This window comes from Corythoichthys intestinalis, chromosome 15, assembly GCF_030265065.1.
Source record: "Corythoichthys intestinalis isolate RoL2023-P3 chromosome 15, ASM3026506v1, whole genome shotgun sequence".
Taxonomy (NCBI): Eukaryota; Metazoa; Chordata; class Actinopteri; order Syngnathiformes; family Syngnathidae; genus Corythoichthys; species Corythoichthys intestinalis.
In genome coordinates, this window is record NC_080409.1 from 31,062,512 (window position 1) to 31,081,591 (window position 19,080).

A 19,080-nucleotide genomic window follows, 5' to 3' on the forward strand; every position below is an offset into this window, starting at 1 on the left:
GCTATATAGAACGTTGTAAGATTCGTCACCAATTTGTAAGGGCATACGTCACTATGGCTACATTCATACTACAGGTCTTAATGCACGAATCTGATTTTTTCGTGTTTTTCCGACTCGGGTGAGGCACTAACTTGACGGTCTGAACGTGACAAGTCGCATAGAACTAGACCATTTCAAATCCGATCTGGGTCACTTTCGTATGTGGTTCAAATCCAATCTGGGCCACATTTTTCCAGACTGTCGCAGCGGTCTATACTGTCCAGTCTCTCAAATCGGAATTCATGCAGCAATTACGTCATCAAATAGCGAGAGAGACGCTAAGGTAGCGGTGCAGCTGTGCATTATTAGCGCCTAGCTTGCAGTGAACACGGCTTTTTGGGGAATGGCCGGGCTTGACAAGAGTCATAAAAAATAAAATTGGGTTGAGGATAAGCCTGAGAAGAATCGGTTTTCTCTCTGTTCTATGTGAGCAATATTTTAACATTGCCTACACGGTCGAGAGTCGGGGCAAACTGCCCGTATGTGTGTGTGACATGCTATCGATCCATATAAACTTTGACTATAAGCCTTAACGGGGATTATTTATGTCTGTTATTTGTGCCCTCTTTTTGAAAAGCAAAACATAAATATCCCTGGAATGGCGGATGACGTGTGTCATTTATTTTGATGCTTCTGCGCATGCGGGTCTTCTTGCTCAGTGAGTGTCGGACTCCGAATTAGTGCGCGTACGTAATACTTGAATGGTCTCAATGGACAAAGGCAGTCTGAACGGGCGTGCCAAAAAAACGGATATGACAAAAAATCGGATTTGTGCATCAAGACCTGTAGTATGAACGTAGCCTATTTGGAGGGTCGGCCCAGCCTATACGCAGATTATGCAGCTGCTTAGGGCCCCTGACCACTAGGGGGCCCCCAAGCTGGCAATTGTTTAATTGATATTCTATTTTGTTCACTACAGTTTGCTTTATTTGACTTTTGTGAGTTTTAATACTTGATTATAAGCTTTAAAAAATGAAGTTCTTCCTTAACTTCTGTTTTTCCTCTTTTAGAAAAAAGGTTTGGCGCTATCTGCTGTAAGTACTGACAATCATTTGGGGTGAGAAGTTTGAAGTATGCAGTGCAACAAAATCTGATTAATATACAAAATACGGATGTATGGGTTGGATTGCATGTATGGGTTTCACAGTACACTGTGACGAAATGGTGGGCCTTTGCATTATTTTGCTTAGAGTCCCCAAATGGCCTGGGCCGCCCCTGCCTATTTGTAAGATTGCCAACGGCCTCGGGTTGACAGGTATGCAATTAGAACTGGGCAAAGGGCTGCAGTTGGCCCATGGACTGTAGTTTGGACACCAGTGGTTTAGTCTAATTTTAGAGCACCATTTTTGCTTTAAAATTCTCGTTCCACTTTGTGACGTAATAGGGGGCGGTCTGTCTGTGAGCCAATGAATCAAGAGCGAGAAAGAAAGAGAGAGCTAGGGAGAGAGAGACGGAGGGAGGGTGGAGAGAGAGTTGAAAAAGGCAAGGGAGTCCTCACTTCATCCGGGGACCAATGCTCCATGGTGATGCGGCGAGCCTGTTGTGTCGCTCGGCCAAGTGAAGTAAAGTAAACCTGGGGAGGGTCGCTTGCCCGTCGGAGTAGGAGGAGGCTGGGGGGGTGGGCTTGTTTTTTTTTTTCTTTTCTTTTTTTTTTTTAGTCGGGGAGTTTACAATGCGCCTTTCACACGCAACGATGAGACAAGTTCGCCGGACGCTTGGACGCGTTGCGAGCCACTCTTGAATCCCGGGAAAGCGATCCTCGGTGGCGGCGGTACCCGTAACCGTGGCGGGCATGAAGAAGCCGAGCGTCCCGCTCCCCGGGAAATGGTAGCATACTGCGGACACCGCAACTGGGCAGGAACATGGTCGAGAGGAGCAGTAAATTCTTGTTGATCGTGGTCGGATCCGTGTGTTTTATGCTGATTCTCTATCAGTACGTGGCGCCCGGGGTCATCAATTTCGGCTCGCCGCACGGCTACTTCGCCGAGGAGGACGAGGGGGACATCTTCCCCACGCCGGACCCCCACTACGTCAAGAAATACTTCTTCCCGGTGCGAGACCTGGAGCGGACCGTCGACTTTCAAATCAAGGGGGAGGACGTGATCGTGTTCCTGCATATCCAGAAGACCGGCGGGACTACGTTTGGCCGCCACCTGGTGCAGAATGTCCGCCTGGAGGTGCCGTGCGACTGCCGGCCGGGACAGAAGAAGTGTACCTGCTACCGGCCCAACCGCAAGGAGACCTGGCTCTTCTCGCGGTTCTCCACCGGCTGGAGCTGCGGCTTGCATGCCGACTGGACCGAGCTAACAAACTGCGTGCCCGGGGTTCTCAACAAGAAGGAGAGCAAGCAGAAGAATCTAAGGTAAAAAAAACAAACATGCGGCTCCTTTACTATGATTGCATCAATGCAACTTTTGAACCTCATGTTGATCATTTACATATAGACTACGACCAATCAAGGCAGGAAAGCAAAGAAGTTCAATATTGAATTTCCACTTTACCCGATAAAAGTCTTGAAAAATTGTATTCGAGTGGTACAATAATAATAAGAAAAAATAGATATGTGCTGCATTTCAAATCAAGCTACTTTACTCTGGGTGTGGTGGCATGATTTAAAATAAAAGTGTTATGAGGGTATGGTGAATTCAGTAGGTAGTTTTCAAAGTATAAAACATTTTCCAGCTTTGAACTGCAACCTATTTGACCAAAAACTTGTAGGGGACTAATCCAAAAAGTCCAAATAGTGGCTGCAATTCATATCAAATCAAGTGACTGTTGGTAGAATCATCTCAAGTAAAGTAGATGAGAAGATATTGCTTTTAAAGTAGTTGAATTGATACACAAATACGTGATATACAATAAATATATATTAAATATAACTGTCTTCTAAATTTATACTGTAGCGTATTATTAAACAGTTTTGAAAGGTAGAAAATAATAATAATTTTTTTTTTTTAAATCAAGGCACTGTTAGATGTGGGTGTATTACCATCTTTTCAAATAAAATAGTGGCAAGAATATAGTGATTTGGTTGAGTTGGTTGTACAATTTTTCAGATTTTTGCGGTAGACTGTTTTTATCAAATCTGGCAATTGTTGTGAAAGATGAAGCCACCGTGAGGTTATTGTGGCATTGTTTGTTAATGAATCCCGTGAGTGGCAAACTATGATTGGAATTTTAACAGTGCTGGGGGGCTGCCATGAACCCCCCCAACCCCCAAGTGAGTTGTTGATGGGGTGGAGTGATGCAGACATCAACATCTCATCTCGTTTCGAAATGATAATCCCAATATATTCCAGACATATTGACAGTCATATCAACTTCCATGTCAATGCACCCCCGTGTACAGAAAATGAAGGGTGCATCTTTTGTGTCAAGCTTGTTATTTTATCCAGGGCTCTGCGATAGGACAAAGGGGAACCTGTGTGAGTGTTCTGTCTGTGTACGTAGCAGACAAACTAAAATGTCCCGGCTGTTCCGCTTCCCAGGGACTTCCCCCCAAAAAGTGGGGGATCAGGCCTGGGCGAGGCAGGCAGGGGTGCAAGAGAGCAGGAGGGACGAGGGGAATTCGCCCTGCAGGGGTTTGGCTCTGCTCTAATCCGGGTGATTATTACTGCTGGGACACACTCACACACACATTAATGCTGGTATTCGCTGCTGGCGTCAGTCTTTTCTCACCCCCTCCCCATACCGGTTGGAGGTGATAACGTGTCCAAGCTGAGATATCAGCGTGGACGCAGGATAATTGGGCTCTCATTGCTTTGCTTTTTTTTTTTTTTTTTTTTTTTGGGGCTGGATGTGAAAGCCAATGGTTGATACTGAAGTGAGGTAAACACAGAACGATAACTGGGCCAAATTGAGCTTTTCCACTTCCTTTGATCAAAACCTGACTATATGATGTCTCAGAAAGCCGGCCACCGGAATGAGTAGCGTTTCATGTTAAACGTATGCTCGCATGTTCAGTAGTTATCTATTATACCAGCAAAGTTATTTGTCGTTTTCACCATGTTGACATGATGCTCCTGAAGCATTAATGGGAAGAAGAGGCAACTTCAGGCAAGTACACTCACAGGACTTTTGCTTCCTCTTTTCGTTACTTCTTTTTTTTTTTTGGTCTTGGTTGCTATATTTGAAACTTCAACCTGAATTTATTTGAGTCAAGATTACGATTTGTCACATGCAAACAATGCAGAGTTTACTTCTCAAGTAGAGAAGATGATCTAGATGTAGTAATACGCTTTCTCAAATTTGTACTTGGGAGTAGGAAACATTTTTGGGTCCATTAAAAAAAATTTTTTTTAAAAAAGAAAGGGAAAAAAAGCTGCAAACTGTTTTTGTTGTTATTGTCAAGCAGACTTATTTCCTGCTAATTAGCGTCCTGTGTTCTGCATGGTTTATGTACATATACTATCTTCATTATAGGATCACTTTACATTTTACATCATGGTGTCAACTCAGTCGCTCCCATAGAAAGTGATAGACGTCAAATCCATTTCAACCGGAAGTGATGTCCGTGATCATTCACTACCGGTAATCATGCCATTGAGAATCACTCTGAATGTTCTGAACTTCCATTGCCCTTTGAGGTGAAAAAATGGATACCCTTAAAGAACTGACAGTATGGAATGGATGTAGCTCAACTAGTCATGGCTTGAATCCTCACGTTATTGTTTAGGAAGCCAAAGAATTGTGAATTAGTAGTAAGCTGCATTTTTCCTTAAATGACTTAAGACTCAATCTACAATGATATGTCGGTTCACCACTGATTTGTCAGTTATTATTTCAAAGACAGTTTAGTTTATGGCAGTACATTATGCAATTAATTTAGAACCAAAACTTCAATTTAGTAGTTGGTGAAGGGCTAGCTTGTGAAATTCACTGCTAATTTGTATATATTGTACTTTTTAAATAAAGTCTTTCCATCACTTCCATGGAAGACTACAAAATACTAAATGTTGAGAGCTTTCATCTCAATGTTTCATCAATGTTGCATTACTGAAATTACTGTAAGTCTTTGAAAGTTAAAATAATAGCAGTTTACAATTGTTTTTCCGTGTCCACATATGGCAGTGAAATCCCATCATATCTGTTCGTAATTTGTCATGCCTCTTTCGGGTGTTACTACACTTTGTTCTCAAATCTTGATCTGGATGAAAGTCTTTATTCCTTTAGAACCTTTTAGAATTGTCGATCTAAGCATTTAGCAGGTGAGCTGGCCGTAGCCTGAGTACCAGTGTTGTCCAAATATGCGTCTGTTCCAGGATTTGCATTTGCACTCTTGCTGCAGCATTCGCTTCTAGGGTCAGTCACACCAGTGTGGTAAAGGCCTGGGCCAAAATGTGACAAAGATCCTGCTTGTTTACGGTGATTTCTGAGCATTATCCGCATAGTTTTTAAGTCAGCTGTGCGTATGTTGACCGCTGTGAACGTGAGATGGCCTCTAACCCCCTCAGGCGAACATGTGTTCTGTTTTTTTGTCTGCAGTGGACTCCTTTTAAGTACTATAATAGTCAATACAACTCACTGCTAAACAAATGTCCTCAATAGTTCAATCAACCAAGATCTTAACACACTTTGGACTTTACCTCTCTATAGTTGTCTTTTTTGTCATTTTATCATCTCTGACTGTTGAAAAAGGTAATGAGCCTGTTCAAACGTGAGGAATAAAAGTGACAAGTCTTCAGAAAAACAAGTAATCAAATAAAGTACAATTAGGCCTACCTGAAAATACTGCTTAGTACAGTTACTGAAAGCTTGCTCATTAACTACCAGAAAAATCCAGCAAAAGCCGCAGTTATTTTTTTCGCCAACGTCGCATTCTCATCCGGCTGTCAGTGTGGATTTTACACACAACCTTTCAGACGCTGCAGAAATAACATGGAAGGGAGCCATCTCCGTTAGTCGGACGGGGGCACACTAAAGAAGCCTACTTCAATGTTTACAAAAAAGGCCAACAAGCAAAAAGAGAACAATGTTGAGCAAGCTGCACTTGACGGTAAGCCTGTCGCAGTATGCAGTAAGTCAAATTATAGCACGGTAAATAAAAATGCAGGCGATAATTTCCCCGGCTGCGATTTATCGCCGCGTGTGTGCGTGCATACATTTGTGTGTGCGTGTGCTGTGTGCATTCGGCACTCATGTGTGTTGATTGCATATGAGACTCCAGTAGCTTTCAAAGACGTTTATTGGCCATCAATACGGCGTAGAATTATAGTTCAGACATACAAAATAAGGAAATGCTTCTATATTAAACATTGTAAAACGTTAGCATTGCTACATTGAGGCTAATAGAAAAAAAGACAATGTACTAACCACTTTAGTCTGCTATGAAACATTGGCAGTCTTCTTCACAACGCAAAATTGCGGTTAAAAGGAGACACTTCAAACATGAAAACTCGCTGGATTAAAGAATTTGCAAGCGATGTGAACAAAAGAAAAAAAAGCTATTATTGATACCACATACATGACAAAAGCGAAGTTTTTGTTTCTTTTTACTGACTGTAAAGCTTACGGTTAGTGCTTTAGCAAACGTACTTCCGTTGAACATTTCAAAATAAAGGCACGTTATGTTCAGATTTCTGGAGGCAATCGCATGTACTTCTGTTACGACAGCAAGCCGTTAATGTGGATCCAAAACACAGACCAGGAGATCAGTAGAGCGAATGTTTGTATTTAATGAGTACAACAAAGGGAGCACGCTAGGAAACGCGAGTATAACCAAGTACAACTGAGAGAGAACACTAGAAAACGCGAGTATAACAAAGTACAACTGAGAGAGCACGCTAGAAAACGCGAGTATAACCAAGTACAACTTAGAGAGCACCCAAGATGGCGTGAATATAACAGTACAAAATTCTAACTACAAAATCCAAAAGAGTACAAAAGTAAATAAGATCAAACCAGAACACGACCGAAGAATGTCGGGAAGCACCGAGGATGACGATGAGCACACAGCGGTAAGCAAGGCAGGTAACAAGCATATGCAATAGTCCGACACTTGTGTATGGTGACAGGACTCCTTAAATAATAAGTGCTCCTGATGCGTCGCAGGTGTGTTGTGCAGCCCCGCCCATCTAGTTGATTCTTGTGCTGGAATGAAAGGAAAATAACTGAGAAGGTACACAAACGTGGCAACTTCAGATTCTGCTCTAAGAATAGGTTTTAAAATGACACCCGTTATAGAAAAATATGATTGGCAATGATCATATGATGTAATGTGAGATAATAATTTGACTTTAATTTTGTTGCATGCGCACTCTGCAGGACAAGATGACAGTCATTTTGGATCAAATTAACTCTTTTAATAGGCTCTAATTGGCAGACAACAAAAATGACAGTGGGTTTCTCACCTATTTCATATTCTGCACCTAACAAGCTGTAAAATAACTCATTATGCATTGTTTTCTTTTTTTTTTTTTTTTTAAATATTCATACATTTTAATATAGTTTTTGTTTCATTTAAGAATAACAATTTACTGCATTTGAATAGGTGATTTATTCGGATGTCACTATATTTGTGGTTGAATAAGTTTAAAAAAAAAAAAACATTGGCAATAATATCGCATATCGGCAATAATTAAGAGACAATTTATCGCCTTCTAAAATTTGTTATGGCGACAGGCCTACTTGACAGTATGTTGTGCTTATATTAGACTGGATAGTTGATTATGATTTATAATGTAATACGGTATATTATATACGAATATTTGGTATTTTTAAAAATAATTCAATTTAAAAGTCCTATTATAGTAGTACTGACTATGTGTGTTCGCCAGTGCCAAATTTTAAAATTTTTATTTACTCATTCCATGCCATTGACTGTGATGGAAGGGGGTATAGCAGCGAGATCACCATCAATGGCAGCCGATAAGTTAACTATGTTTTATTCATGCACCGTATGTTTGTTTTGTGTGACTTATCACACCATTGGTTTGCTGGTATAAAAAGTATGACTGTACCACAACATTGATTTGAGAAATTTCAGCACTGCGGGTCGGACTAAAGTGTATTTTTTACAATAGATTATTGAAATTGCCAACATTTCCCGAACTTACTAGCTCTTTTGGTTTTAGTGCTCAGCATTACTTTACCATACCCAAAATCTGAGCACTTTCACCTTTTGTTCCTTTGCTCTGTGGACCAAACTATGACTTTGAAACCAAGGAACCTACTGAATTAACTTTTTGGCAAAGGCTACTGTTAACCCTTTGTGTGACAATGCGTTTCTACTTGTTTAACATGGCGACATAATGGGCCCTCACTGGCTCAGCAGTCGCCTATTGAATGACAGCAGAAGACATGTGCCGTGACATTTGCAAGATTGTCCGAAGCTGGCATCGATCGGCTGCGTATTGAAGTTGTTACATTTATGACCTTTAAGGGCTTTATTATTTATTGATTTCTCACATCTCTCTCCCCCCTCTCTGTGTGCGTGTGCTGCCCAAGAATGAGTTGCTGAAAGGAAACGAGGAGGAGTGTTCTTCGGCATGTGCATATTAGGTTCCATTTTGGGGTCTGGCGACAGTGTGTCAAGCGATTAGGCGACAAAAAACGGAGGGGTAGGTCGCTTTCCTGATTGCCTGCTGATGCGCACATAAGCGACGGCATTGTGGGACGCGACCATACTTATAATTTCTCCTCCTCAATCCTGTGGGATCGACCTGAGTCCATCGTGATACAGCCGGCTAATGAACGGCTGTACCCCGTAGACATATGATTAGTATCAGATTCTGACGGTTTGATAACAAAATAGTTCCACAGTGTTGCAATTATAGCTCCATCAATAGTGGAAGTTCACTGTAATTGCCTATGTAAAAAAATTGAAACAAGAGATCATGAGCCTTTAAATTCACTTGTCTGACATTGATGTCTATTGCATTTTTCCTCATGGGTTCACGGGGGGTGTTGGAGCCTATCCCAGCTATCTACATGCAGTAGGCGGGAGACTAATAACTATTCATGCACACACTCATATCCCGGGACGATTTGAAGTGGTTTATCAATCAACCATGACGTTTTTTTTGGGTTGTGGAATTAAACGGGAGTACCAGGAAAAAACTCGCACTCGCACAGGCGCAGGGAGAACATTCCAATGTCACACAGGAAAGCTGGAGCCTTTGAATTGAACCCTTGATCTCAGAACTGTTAGGCGACATGAAGGGAGTGCAAAAAAATCGATTATTAGATGCATCGTGATTTGACACGTGGCGATTCGATTACGATTCATAAATTTTCAAAAACGGATGATTTTCCCTAATAAGTATGTGACAGCCGCTCGTAGCGGAACGAAATTCAGGACTGGTCTGCCGCCCGGACACCTGTAACGGACGCATGCACAACGTTATGATGGATGCTTCCGGTTACTGAGCAAGAGATTTAACCCTTTTCAAAAGACTGGAAAATAAATTTGTGTATGAGACGGGCAGGGATCCGGCCGACGCGCTTCTGTGCGCGAGTTATTTTTTAGAGCGAGAGGGGAAGGGAGATAGTTCATTGCTCCTTGTCTTTCAGATGTCCAGCAGTAGTTTCAAGTCATGTCAATTGAAAAATGTCCTGAGTGTGTTGCTAAGACCCGTGTGCGTTTATAAGAGGTGAGAACACGAACCCTCTTGTACTGTTTAGCCTTTATTGTTGTTGTTTTTGAGATGTTAAGAGTTGGCGCCGAGCGCTAAGGTAATTAGCTAATTTGCTAACGTGTATTTCCATGTCCATTTGTGTGTTGTTTGTTGGTGTACAAAAGTTACTCCATATGCAGAACGTGGAAAACAATGATAAAGCACTGCGGTAACACTGCAAACTTGCGAAATAGTACAGAAATTTGTGAAAACAAAGTATACTAAATTTTATTCTATTGTTGAGAGAAATAAGTACTGCCTTTTAAAATGGTTAATGTTTTTGCACTTTCCGTTTAAAAAAAAAAAAAAAAAAAAAAAAAAAAGGCAGTATAAGGGTAGCTTTTTTTGTATGGGCATGTTTCCATCGTCCCTGTTGAATGATGAGGATATTTTAAATAAATAATTGAAATAAATTTGTTTGGCTACTTTATTAATTAGTAATGTACGATGCATCGAGAATCGTGTTAATCGTGATAACCTTGATCATCGTCAATACCGTCATTATCGTTCAATAATTGATAATCGTGGGGTGCCTAAGATGGCACACCCCTAGGCGACATGCTAACAAATCAACCACAGTGCCGCCTCCGCGACCAGTATTAATGTGCTCATTATCTCTAGTTATCATTTTTCACCACAATTATTTAAATAGATTTTGTGGTGAAGTATATGCCAGTATATGAGTCGAGGGTTCAATGGAAAAAAGGTGAAAAGTGGATGCGATGTGTTTTATAAATTTATGCTTAAAGAGCTTCTGGTAAAGTTAAAATCACACTTTTTCCAACAGTGAATACCATCTGTCCTGTGCATCTCACGCCTGTCTGTGTTTAATCCTGGCGTGTCTTGGTAAAGATAGGACAGGGCTAATTTTACTCCTCTCCAATCACTGCCTGTTCCTCCGCCTCCTTTCTTCATCTTCACCCTCCCAATCCTCTCCGCTTCCCGCCTAAGCGCTCCTTTCCACTGCCTCCATCCCTCCATGGTGGTGTCACTTCCTAATCAAACAGCAGGCCTGCTTTCCGCTTGGTGGCTTCATGGCCAGGAGGGGGCTTTTTTCTCCCTTCGCCCCTCTATCTCCTTCTTTCACGTTTGCCCCTCTCCACCCCTCCATCTCCCGTTCCCTCCTCTTTCTCCCGAGCGTGGCTGGCACATTAGAGGAAATGTCTTTTTTCATGGAAGATTTGCCGCAATTTCCAAAATGGCTGCGTTGCCTAATGGACAACCGACTCGGTTCTAATGAACGATTACGTGTGGGAGGAGGACGGAGAGTAGACGGAGGAGAATGAGGAAGAGGAGGGCTGTCAGGGAATGATTGAACATAAAAGCCGGAGGGGTGAAAATGTTTAGTTTCATTGGCGGGGAGGGGGGTAGTCAATTAGCACGCTTGTCAAGCAATGGGCATTACTCTTCTTTCAATGGGTCCGTTTTGGATTCTCAGCACAAATCACTACGCTCTGCCTGATGTGTGGTTGTGTGTGTTTTTGTGTCATTGCACGGCGGCATATCCCAGAATCCAGATGAACTCCAAGAAAGGGGCTGTAGCTGATTGGCATGTTGTGTGTGTGTGCGTCTAGAGTGCCTGCGCGCGCTCATGTGTATCCGGGCGGGTCGGTGTTAATCCAATCAGATTAGCCGCGTATAAGCGCTGGCGGCCCAGCCGCTTCCAAAGCTGGTTTACGTCCACTCATCCTGCAAGTGCTCGACGTTCCAGCATCGCCTGACCCCAGCGTTCTCTGCATCCGGTCAAGCAGTCAATCCATGCAGGTTTCAGCACAGCCAGGTTAGGATTGGCCCGTTTCACTACCATAACCTCCTTTTTGCAGCCATTCCATGGTGATAAATTAGCTCTTGTCTGATTAACAGCCTCTAATCCTAGTCTCATGGTAAAGCATTCCCGTGTAATTCTCCTTTCCCATTATAGAAATTCCCACTAATCGGTCAGGGCCAACGGCGGGGCTAATCAATGGTGGTTTAGCGGGCTGGAAAAGCCTAGGCAGTTTAAAATCAGGGGGGACATGTAATCAGTACTGTTGATTTAAAGAATTATGTCATCCAAAATGGCCAAAGGATTTGCAATTTATTAACCACAAGAGAGTGACCTATCACTTTTTTGCCATTCGACAAAGCTCTGGCCTGACTAAATTAACATACAATAGGTGCTTGGCACAAAAATTCTACCAGGTGGTGCTTTAATTTATAGAACAGTGGGTTGTTATTTGTGATAATCAGGCTACAAAATAGCACTGTAAAGTACCGGTATATATTGTAGTATGAGGCAGAGGCCAACTTAATGACTGACGCATGCTGCCGGGTGACCCGGTGGGATATATTCCAGCCACCAGAGGCTTTAAGAGGATATATTTTCTTATCTTAATCATGTAGGAGAAAGTGTGACTCAGTTAAACCTCAATTTAATAGACTGATAGGGAGGAAAGATCATCCACTGTTATCATTTGCTCGTTGAATTGACTTTTTTTTTTCAAGGCAAACATACAGTGGGGCAAATAAGTATTTAGTCAACCACTAATTGTGCAAGTTCTCCCACTTGAAAATAGTAGAGAGGCCTGTAATTGTCAACATAGGTAACCCTCACCCATGAGAGACAGCATGTGGGGAAAAAAAACAGAACATCACATTGTTTGATTTTTTTTTAAAGAATTTATTTGCAAATCATGGTGGAAAATAAGTATATGGTCAATACCAAAAGTTCATCTCAATACTTTATGTACCCTTTGTTGGCAATAACTGAGGCCAAACGTTTTCTGTAACTCTTCACAAGATTTTCACACACTGTTGCTGGTACTTTGGCCCATTTCTGCATGCAGATCTCTGTTTTGGATCATTGTCATGCTGAAAGACCCAGCCACGTCTCATCTTCAATGCCCTTGCTGATGGAAGGAGATTTTCACTCAAAATCTCTCGATACACGGCCTCATTCATTCTTTCCTTTACACAGATCAGTCGTCCTGGTCCCTTTGCAGAAAAACAGCCCCAAAGCATGATGTTTCCACCCCCATGCTTCACAGTGGGTATGGTGTTCTTCGGATGCAATTCAGTATTCTTTCTCCTCCAAACACAAGAACCTGTGTTTCTACCAAAAAGTTCTATTTTGGTTTCATCTGACCATAACACATTCTCCCAGTCCTCTTCTGGGTCATCCAAATGCTTTCTAGCGAACCGCAGACGGGCCTGGATGTGTACTTTCTTCAGCAGGGGGACACGTCTGGCAGTGCAGGATTTGAGTCCCAGGCGGCGCATTGTGTTACTGATAGCAGCCTTTGTTACTGTGGTCCCAGCTCCCTGTAGGTCATTGACTAGGTCCCCCCGTGTGGTTTTGGGATTTTTGCTCACCGTTCTCGTTAACATATTGACGCCAAGGGGCGAGATCTTGCATGGAGCCCCAGATCGAGGGAGATTATCAGTGGTCTTGTATGTCTTCCATTTTCTAATAATTGCTTCCACAGTTAATTTCTTTACACCAAACGTTTTATCTATTGCAGATTCAGTCTTCCCAGCCTGGTGCAGGTCTACAATTTTATCTCTGGTGTCCTTCGACAGCTCTTTGGTCTTGGCCATGGTGGAGATTGGAGTGTGACTGACTGAGTTTGTGGACAGGTGTCTTTTACACCGATAATGAGTTAAAACAGGTGCCATTAATACAAGTAACGAATGGAGCCTCGTTAGACCTCGTTAAAAGAAGTTAGACCTCTTTAAAATCCAGAAATCTTGCTTGTTTGTGGGTGACCAAATACTTATTTCCCACTCTAATTTGGAAATAAATTCTTAAAAAATCAAACAATATGATTTTCTGTTGTTTTTTTCCCCCCACATTGTCTCTCATGGTTGAGGTTTACCCATGTTGACAATTACAGGCCTCTCTAATCTTTTCAAGTAGGAGAACTTGCACAATTGGTGGTCGACTAAATATTTATTTACAGGTGTCCTTCGACAGCTCTTTGGTCTTGGCCATGGTGGAGTTTGGAGTGTGACTGACTGAGGTTGTGGACAGGTGTCTTTTATACCGATAATGAGTTAAAACAGGTGCCAGTAATACAGGTAACGAGGTGAGCCTTATTTTATGTAACATTTCAATCTAAAAAAGACTAGGGCCAGACGTGCTGAGGCAATTGTAACATCGGAATTCAACCGAAATAAGTTGTGATTGTGTATAGATAAATGCAAATTTTGCTTTTGTTGAGTAAAGTTAAGACGATTCTGCATGCTTTCCTCAAGTATTAAGTTTCTAATGTGAAAATTGAGTGATTTATTAGCTGTTAAAAACTTGCACTAAATTAAAAAAAAAACGAACTAAAGTCGCTATTTCGGGCAAAAAAAACTATATGCTATATATATACTATATTGCTATTGATCCTGGAAATAGAGGTGATTATCTCTGCAAATGGTGGTTTTGTGCATCTAGTGTAAAATTTGATAATTTTATAGCCATTTTAAGTTTTGTTATGCCTGTATAATAAAATAATTAATCGGGATTTTATTAGGGAATGACTTAGATTTTTTTTATGTTGCTGCTCATGGAGACTCATATATGCCTAAGGGAGGTGTCTGTTTTGGTTTTAGGTCGCTAGCGGCTTTGGTTTTGAAAATATTGGAATTTTAAAGTTTTTGAAAATGGGCCCCCACGGATCGGCCCCGAGGCCCATGTTCAGTCAACTGATAGGGAAATCTATGTATAAATGTGAAAATGGTTTTAACCTGCTTTCAAGCAATGCTGTGATGATCACAAAAAAGCCAGGATTGGGATAGGCTCCAGCCCCCCCGCGACCCACATGAGAATATGCAGTTCAGAAGATGAATGAATGAATGTTGTCTAGCATGACATAGAAATCCTCTAAAACTGTTGAAGGCACGATAACAAGACACTAGTGGGAGAAAGGAGTAGGGGTATAGCAATACTTCGATCTCGATCAATTGGTTAAGCATCTAATGCAAGCGATCGAAACCTAAAAGATCCATCAACATCTTCATCTTTTAGTTATGTCGTTTTCTTAAAAAAGGACCTTGAATCTGAATTGGATCATGGCAAACAGGACTATCGTATCGTTGTCCAAAGAATCGACATCGTGGAGTCTCAGATTTGGAGATTTACATCCCCTTTTGATGTAATGTATTCATTTTTGGTTTTCATTAAAACTTTTGGAGGTACAGACCGGTGCAACTTTTCCAGCAGATGCTGTTCTATAAATTGTGACTCCCTAATTTAAAAAATTCAAAACTTTTTACTGTATTTATCTACACGGTTGAGTGACGAATTCACAAGACATGTGTTTTCACTTCACAATGACTTTCTTGAAGTGCATAGTTTGGAAAAAGTGTGTGGAATCTCAGGAGTCACGACACTAAAAAAGGTTGGGAACACTGCATTAATCCATAATAAAACATTTTGTCGTGGAGGCCCACACGACTCATCCACTAGCTCTACAAGTGTCATGTTCTCACATTGTAGTAGAAAGAATGGTCGTGACATGAAAGGCTGAGATAAGGCCTCCCGTGTTCCTGCCTGTCTATAGCTTGAGGCGAGCGTTGACAGGCAACACCGCTGCTGCCTCGTACCCGGGAGTTCAACTCCGGTTCAGCCTCGGGTCAGTGCAATGCGCGTACTCGCATTTCGGAGCAAGTAAAAGCTCAAGAATAGACGATGGTGCCGACGGCTCCCCTTTTTACGCCAAACATTCCAAGCTTTATTTTGATTCGGCAGCCGTATTTCAGCCCACGGCATTAAGAAGTGGGATGATCAAAATTTAATTGCCAGTGGTAGAAATAGAGATTTGTTGATAAAATAAAGGTTGTGTCCCATAATTAGCAATTAGACGTGAACACTGAACACTGCCAGTCCTCCCAAGTTTGACTTTGCAGCCAATTTGCAGTCCTCTGCATAGTGAAATGGAAATGGGGAAAAAGAATAGTGTTATAGTAATAGTTCTTGTTTTTGAACCCATGCTGTCAACCGCTCCGGTCAACTTGAGCTAAGGTCACCATCGATTTCCTTCAGCCCAGACATTGTAACGACAGGACAAGCCCAAGAATCCGCTCAGCCTTTGACGTGGTTATCTCCAGTCAGCTTGCCAGCCTTTGTCATTGATTAGTCATTATGGAGCCACATGGCTTTTTCATTGATTGATAAGCCTTGAATGACACGGACACAGAGCCAAGCTTTATTCCGAGACTGATGCGCCCAACAAAGCTGAGAGAGTGTAGGAAAGAAAAGCGAGAGTGACGTGCTTTTTAATCATTACGCAGCATCCCTGACTCGCTGTGTCATCCTGTCTCTTCCTCCCTCGCCAGTCGGCCGTCAAACGTCCACCCCCGCTCCTCACGTCCATGGTCCCGTGGACAAATAACCCATGATTAGCAGACATTTCTATCGCCTGTAATGAGGGGGTGCTACGAGACTCTTCCAACAGGATTAGCGTCTATTGATTAGCCTAGCCTAGCAATGGCCTCACAAGTGAAAAGGCTAGGGGGTGGAGGGGTATTTCTATAAATGGGTAATGAGTGGCGCTGCGGAATGCTACGCTATGCCATGAGAATGGGATTAGGAGCTATTAATCAGACAAGAGGCTAGCACAAGTCATTAGCCGGCCCGGCGGCAAAGTCAGTGCGTCTGCGGGATGGTTCCAGCATTCTAAATTGGGTTTGGCCTTGTTGTTGTCATCTGCTTTCTTGCTACAAATCACCCCTGAAAGTCTTTTAATACCCTACCCTGTGGTGCCTCATTCCTTGATGGCGCTCCCTGTCCTTTCCCATCATCCTCTGCAAAGACAGCGCATAGAGACGTGCAGATTGAAGGTGCAGTATCACGTATAATATTAATAGAATCCCATCTATTTTCTGTAGCGCTTGTCCTTATCGGGGTCGCAGGTTAGATTGAGCCTATCACAGTGGACTTTGGCCAGGAGGCGGGACACGGCGGAGAACTTTTCAGATACTTTGCAAATGACGAACATGCAATGATTTACTTTACCTATATAGTTAATACGAATGAGAATGTTTTAGTGGATTGTAGTAGGCACTGTATAGTAATAATGGTTGGTGAAGCAGGAAGCAATTGTACTGGCTACACTTGGGGTACTAATAGGGTTCTTCTTTGTTGCTGTTGTAGCTTTCAACCGCCGGCCCGGCAACCTGTTGTGGGTACCAAATTACTACATAAATTATACCAATTTCAATTCCGTGCATGACTGGACATATTTATCTTGGCTACAACTTGATTAAAACCACATTATCGGTGAGTTAGAAGGTGGTGTTGTGTTGATCAAATTGGGTGTATTTCTTAATGGGTGATATGTGCTGATGTTAAAATTACACGAAACATCAACAGATTCTTGAGAATAATGTTCAACATACAGTCCCAGCGCTGAAGTTACGCAATGGCTTGATTCTTCAACAATATATCATTGCTGAAAATCTACTACAAAGGTACAAAGGTATGTTCTACGATGGCCATCCCAGTCCCCATGCCTGTCAATCGTTGAAAATGAGTGGGATGATTTGGAGCAGGCTGTTCATTAGAGGTGTGTGAAATTTCCGATTCTTAGATTATTCGCGATTCGGCCGTGAAAGATTCAAGAATGATTCACAAACATCCAAATTCTGATTATTGAATTATACCAGGTAAAGCAGAACTAAAACACAGTCAGCGCGGTCTTCAGGACGCAATGCGGAACGGACCGAGAGTAAATTTCATGTACAACTCATGCCGCCAGATAAAAAAACAATAATACCTGACTGCGGCCGACAGCTGCTTCAAACAACGCCCAGTTGCTAGTTGCTAAAAACATACGGACACATACGGCTATAATAGATATCACATATATGTAGAACTAGATGCAAAATGACAGACGGTGGTGGTGTTAAAACATATAAAGAGAACTAGATGCGAAATGACAGACTTGCCGTTTAGTAGTTGCCGCGTTGTAAACAGCCGCCATCTTAAAGCAGTAGACTTCTCTAGAAGCCTCTGATGCAGCGAACCTAAATAACGTTTTATCTAAAATACTCCTAAATCGACAAAATCTTGACTTGAATCTATCTTTAAGTGAAGAAACAGTTTTAAAACATTGACATTTCGAAAGTAGACAGAAGGGAAATTATGGAGTAACGATAGCAATTTTAACAACTTTAATGGATGATTCACATCATTAAATTAATTGAATGTAGTTTAAAGCTGCTGATACTGAATGGGAACTTGAGTATTTTATTTACTGTTTCTAACTGTTAACTTGATAATGAAATATTAGTTTGGTTTAGCCTGAGAGGATTTTTTAACAATTTTGGAAATAATGTACAACACATTAAAGGTTCGGGGGGGGGGTCAATAATCGATTTATAATCGAATCAGAGCCTCTGGATCGTAATCGAATCGTTAGATGCCCAAAGATTCCCAATTCTACTGTTCATGCTCGGCAACCATCAAACTTAACTGAACTCGAGATGTTTTATAAGAAGGAATGATCCAAAATACTTTCATACAGTATCCAGAAACTCATTGGAAGTCATAAGATATACCTAGAAGTAGGCCTGGGCGATATGACAAAAATTTGCTATCACGATAAAAAAAATGCTGAAGTGCATGAAGTCTTAAAGTGTCTGACAATCTCAACAAAATAAAAAAAATAAAATGTTCAGTTTTAATAATAATACAAATAAACAAACAAGGAAGCCATTGCTTTAAAGGTTACAGGCCAGAAAACTAAGTCTTTCCACTGTATCAGGCTTTAATGCTGCTCCTTCCTGAACGGAATACCCTCTCAGAACTAGCGTTCACATCGCATCAGTGTCCCACTTTTCTCCGATGTTCAGGTGGTGTAATTACAGTTCATATCTATCAACTTTTATCGAATGTTTTCATTATTTATGTTGACAAAAATTATATGATGATTATTATCGTTATCGTTTTTTGTCCATGGTTACCTAGAAGCTGTAATTTCTGTTGAAGTGTCAAAATTTTTTGCACGTGTCTAATTTTGTTTGGACTTGGTTTCGTCACTGAAATATTATTCTGTCCTTCAGTTTTTTCCGTAGAAAAATGAATATATTGATACAAACACCAATAATTTAAAAAATAATAATAATAGTAATACAAAATGTTGAAGGTGCCTAAACTTCTCCACACGACTGTATTTGTGAGTCAAAAATATAAACACATTGCTTACTGCTTTTGTAAATTTATCAATAAACGCAATTATTCTTGAAGCTGAAGTTGTCTTTCCACAATAGCCAGGGAAAGCATGCGAACTAAGGGGGAGAGGCTGACAAGCGTGTTAATTGAATTGTGGGAAAAATGCAAATCCTGAGGTGCCTCTGAGATTGTGGGAGGAGTTTTAACTGATTGGGGATACTAAGTTTTACCAACCAAATGCTGTTTCAGTTTTAGTCCACCCTGTGTGTGTTTTTTTTTTTCCTAAAC

At 41.5% G+C, this 19,080-nt stretch overlaps 1 protein-coding gene across 2 annotated transcripts in view; it reads left to right on the forward strand.

Annotated features, from left to right (window-relative positions):
* The first annotated feature begins 1,633 nt into the window (after positions 1-1,633).
* hs6st1a (heparan sulfate 6-O-sulfotransferase 1a) overlaps positions 1,634-19,080 on the forward strand; it is a 147,531-nt gene continuing 130,084 nt past the window's right edge. Inside the window, exon 1 of one of the 2 annotated variants that reach the window (XM_057859501.1) lies at positions 1,634-2,401. In XM_057859501.1, the coding sequence (XP_057715484.1) occupies positions 1,902-2,401 (500 nt within the window). In that variant the 5' untranslated portion in view covers positions 1,634-1,901. The remainder of the gene's footprint in view (positions 2,402-19,080) is intronic. The other variant, XM_057859502.1, reaches the window with a different exon arrangement.